The sequence below is a fragment of the Corvus cornix genome, chromosome 8 (assembly GCF_000738735.6).
Source record: "Corvus cornix cornix isolate S_Up_H32 chromosome 8, ASM73873v5, whole genome shotgun sequence".
Lineage (NCBI taxonomy): Eukaryota > Metazoa > Chordata > Aves > Passeriformes > Corvidae > Corvus > Corvus cornix.
This window is the reverse complement of record NC_046338.1, coordinates 9,851,012-9,878,069: the sequence shown is the minus strand read 5'-3', so window position 1 is coordinate 9,878,069 and position 27,058 is coordinate 9,851,012. Positions and strand designations below refer to the sequence as shown.

Sequence of the window (27,058 nt, the reverse complement as noted above, 5' to 3'; positions counted from 1 at the left end):
GCTGCTGTGCTAACAGGCATTTATAGCCCCTTTGACCCTGTCACTCCCCATAAATCCATACCTATTTCTGCTCTCATTTCACTCTATTTATTCCCTGGCAGGTCAGATATGAGATGCAGTGTTCATATCATGAGGCTAGTGAGAAACAGGGCTGGGGTAATGGGTAACATCAAAATGACTTTATTAGCAAAGCGGAGAAGAGAGCTCCTGTGGTGAAACCACCTGCCCTGGAAAATAATCTCAAGTCTGTCACAGATTCATTGTGCAGCTTCAGACATATCAGGAACTCTCCTTTTGCCTGTTTTCCTATCTATGAAATGAGTATAAGAGAAAATGAGATTAAATAGTTACTAAGTGCTTTAATATTGTTTGCCAGAGATTTTAAATGTGATTCTAGTGGTAATTCATTAGTACAGTCTTTCTTCACAGACCTTTTTAAACTTCCTTCTCATTTTTCTCTAGGCAGAAAAGATCGTGGCATCTGTCAAAGAGCAGGAAGCCATTAGCCATAATGGTTTTCTTGCAGGAATGGGATAGTGCCCACAAAGTTGCTCAAAGTTGCATGCTGAACAGCTTCATTAAAAGCAAGGCAGAGCTGGAGCTGGAGTTCCCAGGGAGCCAGCTTGATTCTGGCTCAACTAACAGTGTGGCTCAGGATGATGCATCTGTTTCCTTGGACAGCTGGAGGTGTTGTGTGGTAGTGAGATGGAGATGGGCAAGATCTCTACTGAAAATGTGTTTAATGAATAAGCTTTTGGACAGAGACATCCACATCCAGCCACATTCTGCAGGTTTAAAAAACAACCTGGCTATCAAAAGACGGAACTGAAGAGAAAGGCATGTAACCCATCTCTCAGGAACCTAGAATCAGTGGGTTTTCTCACATCTGGATGAGTGTGCTGCCTCTCCCTGCCTGTAAGAGGATGGTCCATGCTCTTCTGCAGAGACAGTACCCCAGTTCAGACCTCTACCCACTGCAGTGAGATGGGAGGTGATGGCTCCCAGGACATGGCATGCTGGCAGAGGAAGATGGGCTCCAAGGCAAGTGACACTTCTGGCCTTGTTCCCCCTATTCTTGCAGCCCTGCAGCCACAGATACCTTACTGAATTTCTGGAGAACAGAAGTGTCTTGATTCCTCTGGAAATACTGGGGCTGAATCACATGAAAGAAGAGGACAAAAGAGAGTCTGTAAAGCTGCTGTTGCTCACTGGAGACACTGGCAGGGAGTGTGAGGAGCTCATTTGTGAAAGCTGTGGTATGCAGCATGTCCATTTGTGTTTTGTCCTGATTCAGGCGAGGATGTTCTCCCTGTCCTCTGGCCCCTGAGGCTGCTTGCTGCACTGAGCCGCTCCCTTCTCTCCGCCTGAGGATGGCAGATTCAGCAGTGCTGCTCCAGCTGGAAGGAGTTCAGAGTCTCAGCTATTGTGGAGCGGTTGCATTTCATCCCCTCTCGTTTTTTAACAAGCTCACTTTCTTCACAGACATTTTGGTGAGATATTGCTGCCTTGCTGGTGGCAATTCCTCCTGTTAAAGCCACAAAACAGTTTCCATCCTTACCTGCATCATTCACCTACTGCAAACTTTCCCAGATTTCCTCTCTGGGGTGGGAGAGTTTTGTGGCTTGTATTTTTCTGAAAGAGAATTACAGCTTTTTCTTCCTGTTTTTCCTCCTAGGTAGTGGAAGCTAAACCCTGTTAGTTCTGTACTTCAGAGGACATTCTCAGAGGCCATGGGGTGATACATGCTGTCACAGCTTCCTGCAAGAGAGACAAAGCAGCATGCTCAGTAGTGGGATCTGTAGCAACTCTGTTGGTATGCCAGTGCCAGATTCTGTTTCTGTAAATGCCTGCAGAAGGGCCTTCCTTGGCCACTTACTCCAGCTGAGAATTTTGCTAACTGGTTTTCTAGTTGTGGCTCCTGACAAGGACAGAGAAATTTTCTCCTGGCTGTTTGAGGAACGCTTCAAGTGGGATGCAGTACTGGGTTCTCTCAGAGTGACAGTGAGACAGCTGAGGTGGCTGATCCAGGCTCATCCAGGCACACAGGTTGGCATCTCTTTCTCTGCACAAGGGTGCAAGGCCTCACCAAGTTCTTAAACGCCTCCAACTCAGCAGAAGATCAAAAAGATGCACAGATTTGGGTCACAGCAATCCCAAGTATCAGAGCCAAGATTCCCAATGCCTCATAGCTGTGCTATTTTGTACCTTCCCCCAGGCCCAGCAAGGGGCTCTGCAGATGCTCTGGGTCATGCAGGTAAGGAGTGGGCCTTGCTGGGGACAACAGGCAGTGTTGCCACCTGTGTCCATCCCTGCTCAGGCAGGAGCTGTGCCTGTCTCCTCGGCATTGTGGCTGCACTGAGTAGCCCTACTGCCTGGAAGAGAACAGCCTGGAGAACTGTGTGAAGACTGTTCCTGTCACTCCGTCCTTTTCCCCCAGGATATGACGGGAGAGGTGCCCTGTGTGCTCATGGAGCTCATGCTAGGTGTCCTGTGTGTGTTCAGTACATCTGGAGGTCCGGTACAAAGGTAGGATCTGTCTAGCCACCCTAGGTGGTCTGGGGCTGGCCTGGGAAAGTGTGCCGGGGTCGAAGGGCAGGCACAGGAGGTCTCGGCCTTGCGTCCCTGGGGCCCCGATCCTGCCTGGCTGCGGCTGATACGGGGCCGGGCGGCGACGGGCGCCTTATTAGTATTCATGATAATTTGCATACCCAGAGTGCACCGCGCGGCGACGCCGCAAACAGCGGGTAAAATTCGGGTCGCCACTCCCCGAGATCGCTGGTCCGGTGTAAGTCGGGCTCTGTCCGCTCCCGAGAGAACGGGACGGAGCCATACAGCGTCAAACCTGGGCGAAACCAAGGTCGCTGTAACCTACAGAAGGACAGCCACAGATGGGTAGCTCCCGAGGGGAGAGAGCAGGTATACTCTGGTTTCTCTTCAGATCGTATAAATCTTTCGCCTTTTACTAAAGATTTCCGTGGAGAGGAACAGGCACGAGTGTCGAGAAATTTTTTGAGGCTCCATTTCGGTGGAGCTACATATATATGGTAAAAGACAGAACGAGCTTTTAATACATAGCAAAGCGAGCTATACTGCGATCAGAATTTTACGGTAACAGTTACCGGCTCTACTGCCATGGCTGCCGGCAGCACGCATCCTGTATTTAGGATGCTTTCGCACCGCCTCTACCCCCGCTAGGGCGGCCACCTCATTACCCTTGTCTGGTCAGAAGATGCGCGGTGACGGGGCGGGGCTCGGGCAACCCCTTCTCCCGGCCCGGGCGATGCAGCGGAGCAGCTGCGTGCCGGCGTTTCGGACTCCGGCAGAAGCGGCAGCCGGGGACCTGCCCGAAAGTCCCGGGCACTCCAGGCCCGCCCGGGGGGATAGGGGTGGTGTTGGCGCCCGCCCGGAGCTCAGCACCATGCGTGGGGCCGTACCGCGAGCCCTCTCGATGTCGAGCTCCGGTCCGTGGCGGCGGCGTACGCTGGCCTTTCTCGGAGCCGAATTTTTGCCTCTGCGTGGTGCTGCTCGTGCCGACGATGCGAGCACACCCGAGCGCCGCGGGGTCCTTGTCCACTACCGCTCGCTTTGTTCTCAGCTGCCCCGCTCCGCTCCGCCCTCGCCAGCAGGAGGGCCGGAAGCACCGGGCTTGGTCGGGGCGGGCCGCCTCCTCCGCTTGGTATGATCAGCATACCCGGAATGCTGTGCGGGCAGCGCCGGGCCGGCCCCGCCGAGCACCGTGGTCGTGGGCTCGGGCCATCCGGGCTGTGGCACCGGCAGGGGCCTGGTGCCGAGCCGGGTGAGGCGCCGGAAGGAGTGGGAAGTAGGGGAAGGAACTGAGTGAGGGTCGCCGTGTCCTGTGGGACAGGAACCGGGAGTGAGCATATGTGCGGGAAAGGTTAGGATCATACTCTGGTTTCTCTTCAGATCGTGTAAATCTTTCGCCTTTTACTAAAGATTTCCGTGGAGAGGAACAAATACGAGTCTTGAAAAATTTTTTGAGGCTCCATTTCGGTGGGGCTGACCTTATTCTGGTTAAAGAAAGAAAAAGTGTTGGGGGAGGGATGGCTGGCATGGGTTGTTGTTGTTGTTGGATCACGGCATTAACGCGCGGGATTGGGGTTTATAAGCGGTCTCACGCGGTTCGGACCGTGGGCATAACGTATGCGCGGGACACCGGTGGCAGCCGAACCAACGTGCTCCGCCCATCCCCGCCCCGGGCTCCTCCTACTCATTACCGGCGCCTCGTTACCGGGCTAATTTGCATACCCAGGGTGCCCAGCGGCCCCGCCGGTGTCCGGCGTTGCGGCCGCTGCCCCGTCCGGGCTGTAAGGGCTGTCCAGTGTGTGCGTCCCATGGGGCCGGGCCGGACCGGGCCGGGGATGCGGGGCGGGGAGCGCCGGCCGGGCGAGCGAGCGTCGCCCTGACTGCTGGGGGATGGAGCAGAAGGTGCCTATGTTGGAGAGGAACGGTGGGGGCATACTCTGGTTTCTCTTCAGATCGTATAAATCTTTCGCCTTTTACTAAAGATTTCCGTGGAGAGGAACAAGTACGAGTCTTAGGAAATTTTTTGAGGCTCCATTTCGGTGGAGCTACATATACTTGGTTTAAAAACAGGGGAAGAAAGTGCTATACCTTTTGTAGGATAACCCGGGTTTTACAGTGGTTGTTGTAGCCTGTTATTTGTATACCCCCTGACTTGACTGCCACAAACGCTAGCCAAGGTACGCCCGGGTGACGTTCCAGGGTGACAGGGAGGGTCTTTCATTCAAGGTCCATCACCACCTGCCGGGCTCAGCCGTCACCTTGACAGGTAGGGGAGGTGCAGGGGGCTGTCCCCTGAGGCGAGGAGTGCAGCAGCAAAGACTGCCCGGGTCGAGGCGGGGGTTGCCTGTAGCACTAATGCTACCCTGCAGGCCTCCAGAGATGTGCTGAGGGCTGCTGGGTGCGGCTGGGGAACAGTTCCAGCACTGGGTGATTGCTGTCCTGGCTCAGCAGTGCAGGCCACAGTAGCCCCGGCTGCCTGAGCTGTGGTATGTGCATAGATCATGAGATATAGCCACACTGTTACCTGAAAAACTACATCCATCGTCCTTTCATGCTAGCAGTGTAACTCCACCTCTCTTTGAAGTGTTTCGAAGCATCATTCTCTCCTTCATAATGGTCCTCATACACACAATCACACTTTGTCTGAGGGAGCCTGTGCTGGTGTATGTTTAACAGGTAGCTACTACAAAAGTCATTCAGTGAGAAACTGGAGTAGAAGCTACAAGACCACAAAAAGAACCTTAGATAAGTGGCATCGTTTTGGTAGAAAAGGACTGGGACATGTCCCTCCCAGGAAAGATTCACCCATTCACGCCTGGCACTCATCTCTGCTGAGTATCTCAGCTCTGCCAAGTCTCCAGCCCTAAGCTGGTTAGAGATAGGCATGTTTGGGAATGGGGGAGAGTTGCTGCCTACAGGTAGAAGTGCTCAGACCCTCCCTGCTACTGCCACCAGAGCTGGCTTGAAGTTTTACTCATAGGGAGATGGAAAATCTGCTCTGGCCTTGTGTGCTGTCACTGCTGACGGCTGGGCCTGGAAGCAACGGCTGTCCTGCACAGGGATGAAGGGTGTTGGATTGCTCATGGCCACTGTATTCTCCACACAACTGGGAGCCACAGCCAGCAGTGAAACACCCTTGTATAACATCAGCGACCCAGTGAACAACCTGGTGCCTATGGTTGGTTGACTGCACAATCCTTAATGAAATTCAGCCATTTGTACTAAAATTGGTTCATTCAGTATGAATTTCCTGCACTGTCCACAAGATAGTGCTGTCAGAACACTTTTTCTGCAAAAGCAGATGACAGAAAATGCTTGGTGGGTAGGAAGACAAACCTGAGGAGTTTTCCAGTGACATCCTCGCAGAAGGAAGTGTGGTGATGTTTGAGTCCTGGGGTTTTTATGGTCACACAAGAAACTTGCCAGACTTTAACATACACCAGGAAGCTCCCACTGACTATTAAACAGTTGGCTCTCAGCAAGCCCCACTGTTAAATGATTGTCAATCCATGCACAGCTGAACATTCCTTGTTTGTTTTGGGACTCTCGTGTCTGTTGGTGCTACAAGGGCAGGACAGGAACACAGCATTTTCCATTGCAATTGCACCAAGAGGCCCAGACTCAGGTCATCGTGTACTTCTTCCCCCATCCAGGGTAGGAGCTGATGGCCTGCAGACCAGGTCTCCAACTCCTAGGGTGGATATATGGAAAACAAGCATTGTTAGGTCCACAGAGGGAAGGTAGTGGGCAATACTTTGTTCCTTGCCCAGGGAAAGGCTGGATAATCCAAGATAACACCTGAAGCAGAACAGGAATGTCTTGCTTTTGTCCAGACTTAGGGCGTAACAGCCCTTTTACTCTGGCTGTGCTATCTTAGTATGATGCAGGCAGAGCCCAGGTACAAGTCAGCTTTGACAGTTCAGAAACGCTCAGAATGCTCAGCCCCACTCTGCTCCCAGAACCTAAACTGTTGAGTACAAAGTGCCCCAGCTGTGGGGGAGGATTGTGCCTGGACTGAAGTATCCCTTCTTTAGGTGCTTGTGACTAATGTCTACTCACATCCCTCAAAGAGCTTTTGCTGTAATTTCCAGGCCAACCCTGAAACATGGCACACAAAAATTGATCCCATCCAGGCTGAATAACTGACCTCCACTAGAGTTGGCATCCCCAGACACGCAGCAAGGATGCAGTCCATAGACAGGAGGTGCTGAGCTAGGGGGGCATTGTCACTTAAATTAGAGCCTTGACTTTCAGAGGGAGAAGGCAACTCTAAGAAAAAAGAGGGAGTAAGGGTAGAAGGATCCCTTTGTGATTTGATGTTTGCATAGCTGGCTCCTGTGTTGCTGAACCCAGAGCCCACACAACTATTTTGTGCTTTTGAAGACAAATACTGAACTGAGCTGAACAAATAAGAAAGAGCAGGCACCAGCACATCCCTCACAACTGTTCCTGCCCTGAACCTGCTCTTTTCCCAGACAACAGGGTGAGCAGGACGATCTGAACCCAGGCTGCACACAAGGGCCATGGCAGCACATAGCTGCACCTAAGCCAGCTTCCCCCTTGTCAGGGGATCCCAGCAGGATCTCAAAATTAAGAGACAAAATGTATTTTGAGTGATTTTTATGTAAACTTTACAAGTATAAAGATTTTGAAAAGAAACTTCATCCAAGAAATCAGCCTCCCTACCAACAATGAGCCAGTCTTTAGGAGCTGTTAGACTTTACCAAAATCAGCAATAAATATTTTTTATAGGACAGTTAACTAGATCCAACAACGTTTATTTATTCAACTTCTTAAAATACTGGATTTTACAATCACATAGTCCATTTTCTTTCTAGAAAAGCAAAACTTGCAACAGTTTTGCAATGTTTCAAGCACATCTGGAAAAGGTTATATACTATACATGTGTATTTAGTTCTGTTAGGGGAGACCATTGTCACTAGCAAAGGGCCAGATGCCAGACATCTCAGGCAGAGACTACAGACTCTCAGGCCCCCTACCCGGGCATTGCAGTGGGTGCATTTTAGCACTTTGCTGAGTACCCTGATACAGGCCATGAAGAAAAAGGCTGCTGTGTTCACTGCCCTTGGGCATGTGACCTGCAGACACTACCACATTTAAAACAGGAGTGATACAAACCACTGATGAACATGAAAGACAAGACAAGTGCATGCAAGATTGCTTGTGAACCAGGTTTTGCTGTAATAACTAAGGCCTCTGCCAGCTTATCTGCTTGCTGGCTTGCTCCTCCAGTTGCATGGCTGTCCCCAGGGCATCCAGTGTTTCTGTAAAGAAAGGTAAGAGCAACAGGGTGACTGATCTGGAAGCTGAATTTTCCAGCCCAGCTGTCGCTCTCAGCAGACTTCAGAGCTGTGCAGGACTGGGTACTCAAACCCCCCCGGTATGCTGGCATTACTTTCAAGTCTTTGGAAAAGCCTTAGTAACAGTGCTAGTAAGATACAGGGTCTAACATACCTCTGACACTGAGGAAATTTCTTGAGCTGTCCTCTACAAAGTACTTAGCTCTGGCCACAAAGGTCTCAAGATCATAGTCTGGTTTCTCTGCAGTTCCCAAGAGGTAGTCAAGTTCAGTCGTCATTCTCTGTATTTACAAGGATAACAGTGATGAGAAATGGACTTTCTGGAAATTCAATTAGTTTCTTCAAATCTGGCAATCTAATCAACATAGCTGAGCTTCTACAGACCAGGAGCAGTCAGTGCTCATTAGCAGCAAGTAGAGGTTGCTATTTGGAGGGGAAAAGGAACTGGCAAAAGCACTGGAATGCCCCAGTTTAACCAGTTGAGCCAGAAACTACAGGAAAAAGTTGGCAGTGAGGAAAAAGTAACACCACTGGTACAGCATCTTGCATTGCTGCCTCCCCAGCAGCACTTGGCTCAGACAAAGCAAGCTGCTATCAACATATAGAAGGCAGTCTGGGCTGGGTTTGCTGCTTCCCCATACCTGTCTCAGTTCTCTGAGCTGTTCTACAACCTTCTCCTCCCATTCACTAATTTGAGTCATAACCTCTCGATAGCTGAACATGTGGGGAGAGAGTTCTTCCTCTTCATCCTTGGAGAACTGCAAGAAATAGCCCAGGTAAGAAAAGCAAGTTGTTCCCAGCTTTGAGTTCTGTTTAGCCCACTGCACACACATACATTGAATTGAAGACCTGAGCCTTCTATACTGGTCTCTGTCTCCTCAGTCTCCATCTGACTCTGTGTGTCACTACATCCGTCATGAGGGCTGAGCTCTTTCACTCTGCAACAAGAAGATTTGTCACTCAAATTCATCTTTGTCAGTTTCTTGGCTACAGCATCACAAAGCAGCTACTGCAATCAATCAGTGCTCAGCAAGAAACAATCAATCAGCTGCACTTCAAAAGTGGCACAATTACCATCCCCATTACGTGGGCAGAAGCCCCTGAAGACTGTGGGAAGGAAAGCCAGGAGATGTTTGTGTTAAGGAAACTTTCCTGTCCGGGCATCCAGGAGCCACTCTGGCAGTTACACTCACATCACCTGAGCTGGGACTGAAGTCCCTTCACAGTGGGTGGTACATAAAACCTTGCACATAGTTCCTCAGGTCTCTGTGTGTGTGGCTATGCTATATGAAGGTTGCTCTCTTAGATTCTTAAGTCTGTTGGATTTGTAAGTAAGTTAGGCCTGTAAGTGAGATACTTTGTGCTTATAGTAAATTCAATAGAATCTTATGTTAAATTATTTAAATTAGGCTACAGATTAGGTGCAGTTAAAATCTTTAGGCCCAAACCATTGGTCTAGTGGGGGGTCAAGGGGGTCACATGAATCTTGTGACTCAAGGGGAGGGTCTCCCTTATTCCTTTTCATCCTTACCCCTTTTTCCATTTTTCAGACTTTCAGGTAGATAATATTAGGTTGATTCTGGTTTTAGATAGACTGATTTTAGTCAAATTTTTCTCTGTGTGCTTTAACCACCTAGTAAGTAGTAGAGTGAACCTTGACAACAAACTCTGTCTTTCATTTAATTTTAAACCTGCTTTTGCTGATACCTTTGCCAGTGATTCTTTGAGTGACCTAAAACACTCATTTGTGACACATTCTTAGCACACCCTTACAGATGGGTCAACAAAGTACTACAAAAAGTAAAAGGCACAGAGGCAACCATTCAGGACAGGATAAACACCCTACAAGAACCAGGCCAGTCTGAAGTCTAGCATGAGAGGAGATTCCTTTGAGGAAAAGAGACATTACTCATGGGTTTGCATCATCTCTATTATGCCTCACACAGAACACCCAGGTTAGTTTCATATGACAGCTCTAAGATACTTTGCTCCTAACAACTAACCTCCAGGTTGCCAATACAAACAATACAAGAGAACCTGAGGTTCCAAAGGTCGGAGTAAAAGCAGCTAAAACACCTTTTTACAATAAGATTAGAATCCCCAGGTCAGAAAGGCCATTACCTGTCAGCGTATCTCAGTGTGTTTAAGGTGTACTCACACGAACTCATGCCTGGAGAAATCATTGCTATCTGCAAACACAAAAGAAACCTTAGTGACTCCTATCTTGACTTTTGCTTGTTAATGGTCCTACAGATCTCACCACACAGGTGGGACATTTGAGGACAAAGGGTTGGAGTTGAGACAGTCAAGTCCATTTTTCTTTATGGATTCTGTGGGACATGCCAGCATCCCTGTATCCAATTTTCTACTGGCTTTGTGTGGACCTGCTGTGCCTCACCATCCACAGAAAGCAAAGCCCTTTGAGAGCACACCAAGCTCTCACAGATTCACTGTATTAAAAAGACTTCCACAGCCCTGCTTCTACTGGAGCTGGGCATAACTCACCAATTTATTATCTCACTCACCATGGGCAAGTTTCCATGAGGTAAATGGGGTTTTTTGGTTGGTTGGTTTTTTTTTTTTTGAAAAGATCTGAAGCTTTCTGACGTCAAAACCCCCTCTCTCTAGAGGAACATGCAGCTGTTTGGTCAAACTATAGAACCTAAGCATTGGGTTTGACATGTGCATACTCACCATGCAGGTCCTTGAGTTTGCTCCTATGAAAGAGTCTCTTAGCACCTGGGTCAGCTTGCTCTCCCGAAAAGGGGTGTGAGACTTGTTCTGTCCTAAAGCTCGGATGCACTCCTATGAAATGACAAGTCTTGTGAATGCAGTATCAGCATCTCTCTTCAAACACCCCTGCAAGCTATCAACCACCAACTGCTGGTAAACCCAACAGGCTGAAGAATGGTCACATGTATTGCTCTAAGCTCTTCATAGTCTTTAAAATATACTCTGGGTATTTGACTGTCACAGGGCAGTAGGTGTAGTCATCATATGTCATAAAACCCCCCCAAAAAACAAGATCAACTTGAATGAAGCTTGAAATAGCTAGACCAGTGTCTGTCCTGACAAGACTGCACTACTGTCCTGGAAACATTCTAAATGGAAATATACTCTATTCTTAGGTTGCTCACATCCTAAACTAGTACTTCTTCAGTTGTTTTTTCCTTGTACTGAAAAGAAACAGAACAGATAACCCCAGAGTTGAACAGAATCCACATGTGGATTATCACTCTGCTCCATGAGCTGTAGCTCACCTTCAAAGCCAGCAAGCTCTTATTGATTTCAGCACCTTCCATCCGTGTCTGCCGATCAGCACTAGATGTGTCTGCACCCCTTTCATTTCCTGCCAGGTCCACCAAGGAAAACTTGCCAATCATTTGTCCTCTTCGGCGCAGTATGATTTGGAAGCAGGCATGTGAGCGTGAAGAGCTGGCATTTGCAAAAGTCTGCCCAGATGTCCTACAGCAAAGATACAAACAAGCCTTAGAAATGTGTCACAGAAGACAACAGGTCCTGACAGCACTAGACAAGACTTGTAGCCATTCAATTAATCTCCTAGGGTTTATCCTGCACATTAATACTGTGAGTTTGTGTGAATTATGGAATTGCTGCTGATATAAGAGCACAGAACTACTTGTGAAAAATATGAAGCTGCACCCTGCTTATAGAGATTTAAGACTATTCAAGCTGCCTGGATCAACTCAGCCAGCCTACACTGGAATGCCTTTCTGAGTGCTAAGGTCTCACATGGACTTGAGGTGGAAGTCACACCTTCAGCATGCCACACGTCATTTTCCTAATGCATCTGCCATTATACAGTAAGCTCAGCCAAGCTCCCCACTAAACAGCATTAGCTGTGCTAGCACATTACAATCATGGTAAATCCCTTTCTCCAGCCAAGCTGCCTTGGCACTTCACCTCTGCTGTGCAGCTGCACCTGCCCCATCACTGCAAGGCACAGAGTGATATCTTTCAATTTAAACCTCCCTGTGACCTTCACTGTCAATTATTCCCTGAGAATGCTGGCAGGTTCATTGTTCCACCCACTACCGGTTAAAAAGGAAGGAGTAGTCTGAAAAGTTAAAACAGTTCTTAACTAAATTGCCAGCCAAAAAAGGATGCACAGAACGCTGAATAAGCTTTTAGGATGAACATATTTGCCCACACAGTGCAGTACAGAAGCCAAGGAGCTCTCATTTGCCTATTAACATTTCCACAGCAGTTGCAACTTAACTGAAGCAGGTAACACTTGGTAATATAGATTTTAGCTCCCAATCAAAGACACCAGTATGATGCCAGAGCTGCCCCTACCACAGCCTTTCCTGCCAGGATGATGCGCCAAGCCTACAGCTGTCCCTTGGCACCTGCTTTCAAGGATTCTTTAGACAAGATTCCTGAACCACATACAGTATTTTTGTTGCCATTGGAATAACTCATCTGCCTGCAGTTAAGCCAAACCATTTTGCAACTATGGTTCATACCAGCTGCTGTTCCCTGATCCTACAAGCCCACATGGAGCTGTTTGTATTCCTGTAAACTAGCTGATACTTCTAGAAAGCTCCAAGGCAGCCATCTCCTCATGTGAATGGTTTCTCTTATTGGAGTTCCATGAGGACACATGAACGGGGAGCTCTGACGTTTTCTATGGAAGGCAGGCTGAACCCATCCCATCTAGTCTTTTGTTGAGTAACCACTTTCTGGTATTCATGCAGAGGTGCTGCTCAGTGCCTTTACTGGGAACAACAAGCTTCTGTTTAAATCTCAAAGCACCAGCTATAGGCATCATATATGTTTTTCTAAACATGGAGATGCCACAGGACATGACCTTCTTAAATGTTTTAAGGCACCAAACCTGCAGGCACTGCCAGTCGTGATCATTCTGATGACATCCTCAGCACAGCCAACTGGTTTCTCTTGGAGACCAACAACCTGGACCTGTTGCTTGCCATCCTCCAGGACTCGAAGCTTGGCCTTCTTATTCAAGAGGTCAAACACCTATATTTAGGCAACAAGATTGAGGCAAACCTGAACAGGGACTCCTTGTAAGTATTTTTCCCTGTCTTTATACAAAGCTATATAGAAACAGCATCTTTAACATAGACTTTCAATTCAATTCCAAACACACCAATAAAAACAAAATACATAGAACGATCTAAAGTATTAAGTTTGACTCAGCTACTTATGAAATATTCAACCAAAGAAATCAGGTCAAGATTTGAAAATTGGAAAAAAAAAAAATCATACCTTTCCATTGTATATTTCAAAGAAAGTCACATAGACTTCCAGATTCTGACTCCTGTACCTGGGCTGATTTAGGAGGAGGAATACATCTTGTGCTAGTGAGGAAAGACAGAAGTTAACTGGTTTAAAACACATTCTAGTTGCTACTTGATCTACTTTCAAACACTGCACAGCTATAAGGCAGTGTCTAGCACTGAGTGACAGTTATCCAAACAAATGCTAACAATCAGTGCTGTGCTACCATCTGGAGAACAGATTCAGCAGAATCCTTATCCAGGGACTGAAAACAGGGGAATACAGAAGTTTCAACTGCTAATGTCACCCACAGACAACAATCCTTACTGCTCTGAGGGAACACTGGGATCCTCTATTGTTCTGGACAGGCCTGAAAAAGTCACGTGTTTGCATTTCAAGTGCATCTTGCAGCAAGTCTAGAAAACACACATCCCTGAACATCTGCATTGCTGTGGTTTGGAGACAATATACCAGATTAGTTGAGCCTGTGGCTGGATCCAGCACAGCTTTTCACAATTAAGCTCCAGACTTTGAAGCTGAGCTGAAAAGCAAAGACTCCTTCAGGGCCAGTCATAACTATTTTTCAGAGATCAGCCAACAGTTGTTCCTGGTTCAGCTGCCTTGCTACAGACTAGTTTCACACTGTGTCGTTCTAAAGGGAAGGTAAAGGTTGGGTTTCATAGTACTTTCCAGGCATTATATTAAGAAGGGGCTTCTAAGCATCCATTTTCTGAAATAATTTTGGACATGCTAGGTTTTTTTTACATTTAAGGTTTATAGGAAGAAACACAATACATACATCACATGTATGTATTTCACATAACAAGTTTTATATCAAAAATGGGTAGTTGTGTTGTACTCAGATATGTCTGAGACAAAAGCAAAGCAGAAGAATCAAAATGAAATGGTTCTGCCCAGCAAATGCCTAAGTAGAAAATGTGTCATCTCTTTGCATCATAAAAAAATATCTTCTGGTGGAGGAAAAATATTTTGTTAAATGAATAAAAAACCAATCATACCTCCTGCAAACGCCAGCTCTTATTATTGAAAACACAATTACTTTATGTATCTTCTACTGGACATGTTTCAAATAACCATACAAAACCGTATCTTCTCTAGTTAAGAACAACAAGCATTAATTTGACTTTTGTATCTATAGAAGAATCAACTTACAGGCAAAAGCATATATGCCCTTTGAGGCATTCTGGGTTCTCCCTGAGAAGTCTCCACCCATAGTCTGTGAAGAGAAAAGGCCAGAGGTCAGGCATGGCACCAACAAGTCAGCCTATCTGATCTCAGTCCCAAAAACAGACTAGGAAGTTACCACAGATAAGCCCAAATGCCAGTGAGGTTACTGGAACACAGTGCCAAATTAGTTTGCAGATTCCCTATCAGTTCAGAAAGAAGATCTGGCCTACACAAAGCAACAGCTGAATGCCGGTAAGGCTCTGGGGTGCAGAGTCAAAGCAGTTGTTCCTCCAAGGAAAATGTATGGCATTGACAGTGCAACCAAACAGCCTCTAGTCAGAAGAGATAAAGCTTCATTTGTTAGGGTCTAGGTTGAATAACATTTTTGCTGCTACTTGGAAAAGTTAACATGACATGAAAATACAAATTTAGAGCAGACAATACCTTTAACTCCTTTGACCAAAGTATCTTTAATCACAACAAAATTTTCAGTCAGTGCAATCCTAGTGACTTGCTCTACCACTGTTATTTAAAACACAGCTCAATCCCATGACACATTCTCAATCTACCAGAATTTAATGTGCAGCACTCCAGTCTCAAGGTACAGCTGTTGTCCTTGCTGTCCTAGTTGTCCCCGAGGATTGGGAAGGGAAAGTAACTTCACCTATGATTTTAGTGCATCACAGCTGTATTCCACAGCTGCAATGATGCTCAGATAAGCAGGTTTCTCTGCCCTTCCCAGTGCAATGAAAGCAGCCTGTGTTCAAACTTCTATCAACTTCCAACTTTCTGTCTGGATTACTGGAAGAGATCTACAGCTCACTATATAACACTTAAGATAAGAGGTGCTAGCCTAAAACTTGCCTCTGACACTGAATGACAGCAACAACTCTGATTACTCAAAGCAGTGAGTTAGTCCAGCCCAGTGCAGATCACTGTGGTTTGAAGCAAGCACTTCTTGCGGATCAGAACAGCACATTTGGCTCCACTATCATGCTATGAGGATTCTTCCCCATAGTTCCCAGAAGAAGAAAGTTAAAGACAACACAGCTGATGAAAATTTACAGCAAGCTTTATCTTTTGAGACAGAAGACAATTTTCACAACTCTTGAAACTGCAGCTGTTAGACTGGAAGGAGTGGTTAGAAAGCAAACACGCTAACTCACCCACTTCACAAACAATACCAGATCACTTAAGTATTTATGTGCATCAAGAGGGTTATTCTTATATAATTGCTGAAGTCTTTGGAGTGTCTCCAAGCTCAAAACACAGGATAGACAGTGGCCTTTGTCTCAGATGGAGGCTAATAGCCCCACTTTTCAGTCAGGAGTTAAACAGCAACAGGCATTTGAGGCAAGAAATAGTCATGACTAAAACTGACATGTCAGGACATCCTAAATCTTTGAAAAGCCACCTATAGGGGATTTTAGTACACTTTTCCTGACAACCTCGAAGGAAACCCACTGGTACATATAGCTACAGAAAAAGAGATAACATCTTACAAAGTATTAGCTTTAAGACAATAAAACCAAGGTCCAAACTTCTTACACGATCCTACTCATGCTCAAACATCAGGGAGCTTTGAAATACTTTATCAAAGCTAGAAAATTTGAGACGCTGTGGAAAAACTTACGTGTGTCTTGCCACTGCCTGTCTGGCCGTACGCAAAGCATGTCGCCTTCCCACCCTCAAAGATGGTCTCTACAAGAGGTCTAGCAGTAAATCTGAATATTCAACAGATAAAAACTAGTTAAGGCAAATATTTCATACCCTGCTTCATCATCATCAGTTTTAAGGAAAAAAAACTAAAACAAAAGCAAATCCATAAGCAATCAAGCAAGGCCATGCCAAAAATAAGCTTGAGACTTTTCAGTCCTTTGGCTTCCTCCAAAAAGGATTTTAATACTTATTTCAGGTAACAGTTTCTTTAAGCTTAGATGCCATCTAGCCATAGCTGCATGCTTTTATCTGAAAGTCATTCCCACTGGGCAACAAGCATTACCTGTACACCATTTCATTTGAAGAAGTTTCATCAAATGAAAAGTCAAATCTAAATGTTTGGGTTTCAAGGTATTTTGTTAGGTCCACTTTCTGCTTTGGCTCATGCACCATCAGGACATACTTGCTCGGAACAGTAACCACATCACATTCCTTTTTGAGAAGTTCTGTTGACAGAAAAGACCCTCAGTTTTAACAAAAATGAACAAAGTCAAACTGTTCAAGACAGCTGTTTGGTCAGTACACTCACCTTGCCTATTGAGAGGGCGCTTTCTCACACAGACACAAATCCTGTGCTCTTCTATCTAAGAGAAAAGTAAGAAAATACGTAATTATTTTCCAGTTACACTCACTCTTTATTACAGAGAGATCAGATGCTCCCTCACATCCATTTTTCTATATGCTGATCAGTTGCTTCTGAGCCAACCCACTCATGCAGGGATGTCAATCTTAAAGTGCATTCAGTGAAAAAGCAACACTACAAATAATTTACCTTTATGTAGCATTCTCCAACGTATCAGGTGGAAATGCTGCAATGCTATAGAAACTGCCCCAAGTACTCTGTACCAGAAATAGTAAAAAGTGTAGTCCTCAGCCAGCTTTCCAACAAAACTTACAATATCAATGCTGCAGCTATGGTCAAATAATTAATCAGGCAAATTAATACTGTCATTTACCCCAGAGGTTTTTGTGATCTGGAGTTCTTTACTGATGCAGCAAGTTTAGCTATTTGTGCAGCACAGCTACACATCAGATGAGCTGGGAAGTGCATATGCCATTGGGTGAGACAGAAGGCAAAGGTAACAAGCTCTTCTCCTGTCACACAGTGATATGTACACTGTGGTTTTTAATGGCTCAGGGTACTGACCAAGCCAGGGTTCTCTAGTTTTTAACCTCTACTTTCGCTCCTCCACTTTTTGAGGTATTTAAAAATCCATATAACCTACTTATATTAACATATTCTGTAATAGGTCAAGAGTCCATTTTAAATTATACCTATTCCTACAACAATGGCTGTGCCACTAAAACTGAAAAACACTGATGGTCACACATCATTGCATGGTAATTGTTGAACCACAGGCTCTTCACTAGTGACACATGCAAAGTAAAACAAGACAGCTTAGCCCTAAATAGGGAAGGCAAGTGACCTCACGGATACCACCAGCTGCCTCAAGCTCACAATGTGCTCAGACAATTTCCAAGGTGCAGTGATGCACCAACTGCTTGATGTCAACATTTTCAGTACAAAACAGAGAAGTCTGTCTACAGGCTGCAGTTAGTAGCCTCAGTATTTACTTACTGGATCACTTATAGATATTGGCTGGCAGTTTAAAGTTTCTCTGAATTCCTTGATCATACGTGCAAACTCCCAGTTTGGACAGGTGCTGTCAAACTCCTGCATGGAAAAACCATGGACGTGAATGTAATTGATCTGTTACAGCAAAAAAGGTCCCAGAACCTGTTAAATAAGCAGCTGTGTGCAATTAAAAGCATTTTACAACATTCAGAACTTTCTGAAACCAGAATCAATCCACTTTTATGTACAGCTTTCTAAGAACTGTCCAAACTATGTTTTGTTTTCAACTACTGTTGTACAGTGTCCTACAGAATTTCCCCTTACAGGTGTATTGTAGAGTACTCCACCTGTGCTCGTTTTATCCTGATTTCACTAATTTGAGCTCTCTTTTCTTCTCTCTTGTTTCTCATTTTCTCCATCTCTTTCACAACGTTAGATCTTCTTCGAACTAGATAGAATGAAAACAGTTCCTTGGATTAAATTTTCATACTAGGTTTTAAGCACAAGACAAACATTTCAACTTTTCCAGGTTGCTGACAGACTAGCTCATACAGGAAACAATCACCTTCAGAAGGATGGCCATTAATTTTGCAGCACTTTCTTCCCAAACCAGATCTGTCACAGAAACTGCCTCTGAAGTCACGCTACCACCCTAAAGCAAAGGCAGCATTTCTGAGGCAATACCACTATAACAGAATTACACATCTCTAATAAAAAATGATCAAGATATTCTGTCTTGCTGCCAAAGCCACCTTTTCAAAGCTTTAGCTTCTGAGTGTACAAAGCAGCAATCACATAGTGATTCATTGCTGACTGATGAGTCAGTTTTTATCCACTGCTCTCTGGTACCTGGGCTGTCTGAAGAGCACTTTCTAGCAGCAGGCAGATGATTCTCTGTATTTCCATTTACACTTGATAGTGAGGCTTCTGTAACACAACCCAGCCCACTAGCCCTGGTTTGGCCAGCTGCAGAAAGAAGCCAGACCAAAACCAATAATTAGATTGCAGAGATCAAGAATAATTTTGTAATTTCTAAAGCCTCACAGACCAGAGGCATTGCTCAACTCCTGCAGCAGGAGATAGAACGATCTAAAACCTGTGGTAAATGTCCAAGTAAACTTTTAAATCCTTTGCCAATCACCAACTTTTATGCAATGCTGCAAATCAAGGCCAAAACAACTAGACAAGAGTTTATTATCAAGCTTCTTATTTCAGTGTTTTTGTAGAACTTGACATGCAAGGCATGCCCTCAGCTATTCATAGAGCGGCCTGGTAAAATAAATAACTACAATTTTGTAATTCAAGAAGGCTCAAGTTCTTTCTTTACTCAACCTGTATAGGTAAAACTATTACCAGTATAGTTACAGGGTGTGTTGTCTGCAGTGTTAAGGCACTTCTCTTCCCACTCTAGCCCCATGAACACCACTTTATGGCATTAAGCAGCTACCATATCCACCTAACATGCACAACCACAGCTCTCTGGATAAGAAAGTACATCATTATGCACAACATTGTTTCCAAAGTCCTTTGGAAAACACTTCAGGTAGGAGCTCTGGATATTTGCAGAGTGGCAGACCTCTAGGTCTCTCATTTTATCTATGAAAGAGTTCAGGTTGCTCTCCCACTAGGATTTGCAGTTTGAATAATTAAATGCACACAAAGTGAAAATTGTTTCACATTAAGAATTCACTGGAATGTTTCTCCACTTACCAGGAAGTGACAAATATTTTCTGGATTGCAAAGAAGTGCAGGGATCTACTGCCATCTCATCTTCCTGCACTGGGAAGCTGCACTGGGATTCTGTGATAGCAGTCATCCTGGAACGGCCACGCACAGCTTTGGAAACAGGAATCCAGAGACACTCAGACACTTGAAATTAATCAATTGCTCACAAAGTACAGAGCAGTGGAGAACAAAGTATGGTTAAAAGAATCTTTCCGATCAGCAAAGTGCAGGACAAAGCAATGCATATGGGTGAAAAGTGATCAATGAACACAGCACTACAGAAAAGCAAACAGTTCATTCCAGATTTGCAATTCCAGTGAATTTCTTTCAGATACCACTAAGGATTCACATAAGGATATGGCAGTTCCAGCACCTTAATACCTAGGAAGGAGGAAGTTTCAAGTTAGAGAATTGCTAAAACCTCCAAAGCTTCACACTTGCAGGGCTGTTTGAATTAACTCTTTGATGGTGACAAGGGTACTGCAGCCTGGCAAATGGCCATGTGCAGCATTGTGCCCACCCACCATGAGGGCACCCACACACAGGCTGTGTGTGGTGCACAGTAGGCTGGGAGCTCCATGGCACTACATTCAGCGAAAAGACCCTGTATAATCACAACAGCAAGTCTTTGAAAAAAGTCCCTTTGTAGGCAGTCTCCATTTTCATATGCCAAGGTATTTCTTTCACTGAGATCAATTCCTTTGCAAAGCTTCCTAGGGGAAGGATTGGAATGTTTACCTCAATAGGTTTAAAAAAAGCAAATCTGATATGAAAAAAAAAGTGTGATGTGCAAGCTAGAACTCCCTTCACCTCTCATGACTAGCAATTATTAGAATTTATCCAGAATGAATCACTATTATTTCAAAAGACACCAGATCTATTGAAGACCAAGGGTTCATTTCAATTCTGAATCAAATTCCTTAGAACCATACCCAAAATTCAGTGCCCCTGCCTGTTAACTCTTTACCTTGAATCTTCTGCTCATGTGCAGAGGTGACTGCTGCAATTTTAGAAACAAAAAGCATCAGTTTCATTATACTCAAAAAGGGCATTTTATTCCCTTTTCTCTTGTCACACATGTCCAGACCTGATCTCATCTCACACTCAGCAGCACTGTTTCTATAAATGCTGGTGCTCCTGGACAAGGAGATTAACTGGAGGATTCACTTCATGTAAATGGGTTTCATTCAAGTGATTCTTGTATGTGAGGATATTCAGCATCCTCAAAACTTCCTATTGATTCATGGGATTGAGGCAGTATCTATTTCTTAATTCTGAAAGCACTGCTTCTGCTTCTCTCCTTTCCTGAATAAGATGGAGACAGACACCTTCTGATCTTCTTTAATTTGTTTAGTCTAAGAACAAGTCTGAAGCCAATGTTAGCTTTCTAATTGGTGCAGCACAGAGTTTGCAACAGGACAGATGCCCTGACACTCCTGGGCTTTAGCTAATTATAACAACAGAAATTATTTGATGAATACTGAGAACACTGCTTCTCTTAAGCTCTGAGGAGGTCTTCAGGGACAAGACTGTGCCAGTAGGACAGGCAACAGATATTTCAGACATACAATTAGATTCTATACTTCAGGAGAGCTGTGACCTCTGCAAGGACATCTTTCCATCAACCAGTGACAGGATTAACACACCTTGTGTCTTCCAGCTGGCTATCCAGTTCTATTAACAGACCTATATATAGACAGTCATAATTTTACCACATCATTTTGCTTGTCAGTTCACAAAATTTATGGAGTTCTCTGAATTTGAGAAAGATCAGGATACTCTAGTACAGAACAATTTCTTACACTTTAAGATTCTTGGACAACTCCTGCCTCTCTGGTGCCAGGCAATTTGTACTGTTGTCTTCTGGGACCAGCTTCCCTGTCTTGTATCGCATGCAACAGAAGAGGGTAGACAAGCCCAGATGTTTTGTTTACAGCTCAATTGCATGGAGAAGCACAAGTTTTGGCTAACTATGCACTTTAAGAGAATCATTAAATTAGTAATGATTCAAGCTCAGCATCACACAGTGATAGACAAATATCACACAAATAGACCTGTAATGCTGCTATTTGCAATTCAAACAGCATAAAGAGTCAGCTAATAAAGCTAAAAGAAGGTAGACAATAGGCATTTTCTAACTCCTGACACCTCAGGAAGAACAATTTCTTAGCAATCCCACACTGACATCTCTATCTACTCTTCTGGCTTTGCTCAACACATTGTACTGACATGCAATCAGGGAGCTGGGCACACCAGCTGGCACTTTGGCTGCCTGCTCTGAAAATGTCTCCAAGCATAAAGATCTACTTATTGTCTAGGGAGACTGCTTGATGACGAGACATACATTTGTCACTGCTATTTCTTTCTTGTCCTTTCCACTCTCATTTTGACACTTTTAATCTTAATAACTGCCACTTAACTTCTGTTGTTTGTGGCATTTGCAAAACTCCATACAGAACTTTAAAACTCACTACAACAGCAACTGCCTAGTGACATTTAAAGCAGGGAATAACTACAGCAGAAGAGGAGAACACATCCACAAACCCCAGCTCACAGGAGCAGGACAGCAACCTGTTAGGAAACTTCCTGTCCTCGGGAGTCCAAAATATTGGTATGAGACAGTATCCTCTTTGTTAGCACTGCCTGAATGAGCAGCCTTATGATGTACTAAAGTAGAATATTATAGCTACAATGACAGGCCAGCACAGTTCCACAAGTGTATAGCAGAGAAAAAAAAAAAAACAAACAACATTTTCTCACCTTCCCGGGGAGCAGGAATTTTTGAAAGTGTTGTTCTACGCTTCTGTTTCTGAAAAACAAGGAATGCTGTAAACAATTGCAGTAAGCAGCAAACACCTAGCACTGCTCTTCAGGGCACCATCAATACAACAAGAATTTCTGACCGAAGTTTAACTATGAGACAGAAAAGACAAGTAGAGATCTCAAACTTTAAGACTAAGAGTATTATATATAACAAACCTATGCTTTAGTACCTTAGAAAAAACTGAATTACTTTAAAGCACTTACCTGTAAAGTTACATTGTCTTGCAAAGGAACATTCTCTTTCACATCAGCAGCAGGTAGTTCTAATAATTCAGGATTTATTGCAATCACATCATTAATATCAACCTGCAAGAGCAAAGGCAGGATTTTACATAGTGGAATATTGCTGCTACCACTTAGGAATTGTTTTTTCCTAATCTGGACTTTCAGTGAAGGCAAACAAACTTGACCCACTGCCTGCTAAATGTTACATTCAAATTGCTTGGAAGAGTAAAACAGTAGTTCCTATTCCATTTGAACAGTCTGGTACATCTAAATACACCAGACAAAATGTGCTAGTTAAGCCATTTACCGTCATCTGCCAAACACCACACAGCTCTGCAGGTGCCATAGAGCACTTCTGAAGAGAAGGGCAAAGCCCATTTGGCATCCCCTGCTCTAATCTCTCACTGCTAATCTTAGTAAATCTCAGCAGCTCTGTGGCTTCTGTGCTAGGAGAGCATTAAGTGTTTACTGTGCGATTGTGCTTACCGAAATAAACGTCAAATAGCTGCTTAGACTCTGAGAAATGAAGGATTCAGCATTTAATCCATAACTTAACTCAACTGTATCTTCACTTGCTACTGCAAATGATTTCACCTGAGGTCAGCTATCACTTCCTGACTGACCCTCCTGTGAAATTATAATCCTGCCACACGATGGGGCACCCTGGCAAAGCCAGGGATAGGGCAGGCTCGAGCACAAATACAGAAACGCAGTCTCTGTTCTGTTTTTCAAAACTATCCCTGATGAAGAGATTGGAAGCACCTATACACAAAAATTCCACTATCACAGCAGCTTGCAACTGCAATTGCAACCTAACAAGGCAACACAAGCACCACCAGGAAGTTCTTGAGTTCTCAATTAACTTTGGAATTATTTAAATAAGAGTCCTTGAAAGAAGAAAGCAAGTAGGTGAACCTCTCTAAAATGTGAAAATACCACTTTCTAGCATAAGAGAAATAATCTATGAAGTCTAATTCATATGGAATTGGTTAGCAGCTAATTAGAAAGTGAATTAGCTCAGAAACAGGTACGTGGACAATGTATATATATATGTGTAAGCACATAGTATATATACATAAGCACATAAGAAAACTACTGGATTTTGAAGTATCTTCCTAAAGATTTAACATCTTGACACATGCAAGCAATTTAGCCAGAAATTATATCTGAACATGTATTTTTTTTTTTTATATTTGAATGCAGCAGGCACATGCACAAAGTAAGATTTGGTTTCAAACAACCAGCCAATGGCAACTTCTAAGATTTTCACTGAAATCCAGAGTCTGCACATTTCTAGAGACACCAGAAGGACAAGTACTTTTGCTCAGTGACAGAGACTTTTTTAAGTGACAGGATTTCAGCCACATCAGCCTCAAATGCCCCAGACTCTCCTCTCTCCCATCCCATCTCACACTGTATTTATGTTATATTGGTGCAGAGACTCAGGAAATCAAACTCAGCCCTGTTAACACGGCACCTTATTAGTAACAGATTTTAAGGAAAGCCTGAAGGCCATAGTAAAACACATGAAAAGCCAACAAACAGCCCAAAGAGCTGGAAAACTAGAATCTTGGGACATTCAGCATCAGCAGTCAACAGTGCAAGAGGCCCAACACCTCCTTGATCCCTTCTGGAAGGCAAAAGGTGCAGCTTTGGCACTGCAGCTCTCACACCTTACCTTAGTGCATCTGGGGCATTGCTTTCATTATGTATAAAACAAGGAGAGCGCGGAGCGAGCTGCAGCAGCGCGGGACGAGCGCTGCCCATCCAGCGGGGCAGAAGAGCTGCGCCGCTCCTGACGAGCCTCGGGCTTCCCGGGGCACATCCCGCCGGGGCCCGGGAGCGTTGGAGCACCCGGGGAAGAAGGGGCCGCGAGCAGCTCTCACCCACCTCCTTGCCTTTGGTGGCGCCGCCCTCAGACCCACTCCACGGTCACGCAGGAGTGCTCCACGTTCACCACCTTCACCGTTGCCTTATGGATTAAGCCTGGAAAAAGTCGGCATTGAGCCCCAACCTGGCCGCCCCACGCCGCGGCCGGGACCCTGCAAACTCCCCGTTCCCCACTCCTCACCATTGCTCCGCTGGATGTTAATGACGACGCCGGGGTGGACGTTGCGGTAGAGGCCGGAGTCCATGGCACGGGCACAGGAACCACGTCCCACCCCAGCAGCGAAACACCCGCCCGGCAACCGCCGCCGGTTTAAACCCCGCGCGCCGGCGTGCCGCGAGGGCTGCCGGGAGTCGCAGCGGGACTACATCTCCCGGCAGGCCCCGCCCCCACGGCAATCCCGGGATTGTCGTAGGCTGTGGGGCGCGAGGTCTGCCGGGAGATGTAGTCCCTTGGGCGCGGGCAGGACTGCGGCTCCCGGGGAAGGGAGGTCAGGGCGGTCGGCCCTGCTGCGTGAGTTGCGGCTTGGAGTGGGCGGGGGCGGTGGTCCCGGGAAGGACTGCGGGATGCCCCAGCCGCGGTCGGACAGACCAGCCTCGGGGCCGGTGGAACGAGCGGAGACCCCACAGAAAGTAGACAAGCGTGACTGCTATGGGAACACGTACGCAACTGGTTCTATAGCACTGAATAACATCTCTAATGAACACAAGGAATTCCATCTGTTTTTAAACTGCAACAAATGTAGCTCTACCGAAGTAGAGCCTCAAAAAATTTCTCGACACTCGTGCTTGTTCCTCTCCACGGAAATCTTTAGTAAAAGGCGAAAGATTTATACGATCTGAAGAGAAACCAGAGTATGCCATCTCCTCCCTCCCCGACATAGCCGCCGTCTGCTCCACCCTCCCACAGTCAGGGCGACACTCGGCTCGTTTGCTGTCCCCGGCTCCGCATCCCCGGTCCGGCCCCGGGGAGCGCATACGCCGGGCAGCCCTCACAGCCCGGCGGGGCAGCGGCCGCAGCGCTGGACAGCAGCGGGGCCGGACACCGGCGGGACCGCGGGGCAGCCTGGGTATGCAAATCAGGCCGGTGACGGGGCGGGGCGGACTCAGCCCCGCCGGGCGCTCGGGGCTGGGGCCGGTCCCGGTCCTCAACCTCAACAGGGCTCGCGGGTTCCCATCGTGGTTTAACCCCAGCTGGGCACCGTGGAGCCCCTCGCTCACTGCCCCCACCCCGCGGGAAGGGTAAAAATGAGAAACTCACGGGTTGAGACTAAGGAGTTTAACAATTAAAATAAAATAGTATTAAATTAAAAATTGTAAGGAAAATAAAGTAGAATCATAGAATGGTCTGGGTTGGAAGGGGCCCTAAAGATCATCTCGTTCCCATCCCTGTGCCGTGATTAGGCACACCTCCTACTAGACCAGATCGCTCCAAAGCCCCATCCAACCTGGTCTTGAGCACTTCCAGGGATAGGGCAGGCACAGCTTCCCTGGGCAACCTGTTCCAGCGCCTTGCCACCCTCACAATAAAGAATTCCTTTCAAATATTCAGTCTAAATCTCTCCTCTTTTAATTTTAAAACGTTCTCTCTTGCCCTATCACTACATGCCTTTGTAAAAAGTCATTCTCTCTTTTTTATAGGCCCCCTCTAAGTATTGGAAGGCCTCAATAAGATCTCTCCAGAGCCTTTTCCAGGTTCAACAACCCCAGCTCTATCAGCCTATCTTCACAGGAGAGAGGCTCCAGCCCTCTGACTATCTTCATAGCTTCTTCTGGATTTGCTCCAACAGATCCATGTCTTTCCTGTATTGGGGACCAGAGAGCTGGATTCAGCAGTGAAAGGGCAGAAGTGCCTCCCCTGACCTGCTGCCCAGGATGCAGTTGGCTTTCTCACTGTTGGCTCATGTCCAGCTTTTCACCCCTAAGAACCCCCAATTCCTTCTCAGCAGAGCTGCTCTCAGTGAGTTTTCCAGTCTGTGTTCTCCAGTTCTTCTCATGTCTGGGATTGTCCAGACCCAGAGGCAACACGGGGCACTTGGACTTGTTGAAATTCATGAGGTTCTTGTGCCCCGGATGGTACCCTGTCCTTCAGGTATGTCACCCACACCACTCACCTTGCAAACTGGCTGCGGGTGCACTCAACTCCCACTGTCTGTGTCCTTGATAAAGATACTGAAAGCTCCAGCCCCAAGACACAGCCCTGAGGCACCGCGTTTGTCACCTGTGTCCATGTAGACATAATGTCAATGGCCACAGCATCCTGGCCGCGCCCGTCCAGCCAGTTGCTATAATCTACCCTTGAAATCTGGACACAGACCCATCGTGGATGACCCAATTACCAAGGTTTCCTACTTTTAACACGACCTCCCCGATGACAGCTCTCTCCGCTGCCTATGGAAAACACCCACACCCCGCAGGAACCCTTTATTTATTTCTATTTTTCAACCAGAAAAGAGATAGCTCCACCGAAATGGAGCCTCAAAAAATTTCTCGACACTCGTGCCTGTTCCTCTCCACGGAAATCTTTAGTAAAAGGCGAAAGATTTATACGATCTGAAGAGAAACCAGAGTATACCCCCATTCTTCCTCGCGCATACGCCGTCCCTCAGCTGTCTCTCTCGAGAACACGGCGACTCTGGGGCGTCTCCATCGGCTCTCCTGCCGCCCCGGCCTGTTCCCGTGGCAAGGACATGGATCCAGCCCGCGCCTGACGCAGCAGTCCCGGGGAACAGGGGCGGAAAGCGCGACCGGGGCCACCCCGCCGACGCGCGATGCACCCTGGGTAAGG

General features: G+C 46.0%; 2 protein-coding genes and 5 non-coding genes across 7 annotated transcripts; 4 read left to right on the top strand and 3 right to left on the bottom strand.

Moving 5' to 3' along the window:
- Positions 1 to 129: 129 nt before the first annotated feature.
- Positions 130 to 27,053, top strand: ARMH1 (armadillo like helical domain containing 1). Its single transcript, XM_039556079.1, is given in 8 exon segments — positions 130 to 138; positions 463 to 503; positions 505 to 609; positions 611 to 687; positions 921 to 1,319; positions 2,022 to 2,254; positions 2,438 to 2,526; positions 25,912 to 27,053. Coding segments are annotated over 8 exon segments (984 nt in total). The 3' UTR covers positions 25,943 to 27,053.
- On the top strand, positions 2,919 to 3,033 carry LOC120410423. The gene has a single exon (XR_005602555.1). It is a non-coding gene; the product is annotated as a U5 spliceosomal RNA (small nuclear RNA).
- LOC120410440 lies at positions 3,905 to 4,019 on the top strand. Its single transcript, XR_005602572.1, has one exon. It is a non-coding gene; the product is annotated as a U5 spliceosomal RNA (small nuclear RNA).
- Positions 4,477 to 4,591, top strand: LOC120410433. Its single transcript, XR_005602565.1, has one exon. It is a non-coding gene; the product is annotated as a U5 spliceosomal RNA (small nuclear RNA).
- KIF2C (kinesin family member 2C) lies at positions 7,302 to 24,724 on the bottom strand. Its single transcript, XM_039555969.1, is given in 22 exon segments — positions 7,302 to 7,829; positions 8,020 to 8,146; positions 8,507 to 8,623; positions 8,701 to 8,803; positions 9,987 to 10,054; positions 10,560 to 10,670; positions 11,126 to 11,330; positions 12,724 to 12,866; positions 13,116 to 13,207; positions 14,301 to 14,364; positions 15,949 to 16,039; positions 16,318 to 16,480; positions 16,564 to 16,618; positions 17,614 to 17,709; positions 17,958 to 18,058; positions 18,460 to 18,576; positions 19,321 to 19,446; positions 22,096 to 22,144; positions 22,363 to 22,464; positions 24,274 to 24,300; positions 24,302 to 24,369; positions 24,455 to 24,724. Coding segments are annotated over 22 exon segments (2,166 nt in total). The 5' UTR covers positions 24,519 to 24,724; the 3' UTR covers positions 7,302 to 7,752.
- On the bottom strand, positions 25,015 to 25,129 carry LOC120410441. Its single transcript, XR_005602573.1, has one exon. It is a non-coding gene; the product is annotated as a U5 spliceosomal RNA (small nuclear RNA).
- LOC120410442 lies at positions 26,729 to 26,843 on the bottom strand. The gene has a single exon (XR_005602574.1). It is a non-coding gene; the product is annotated as a U5 spliceosomal RNA (small nuclear RNA).
- Positions 27,054 to 27,058: the final 5 nt, after the last annotated feature.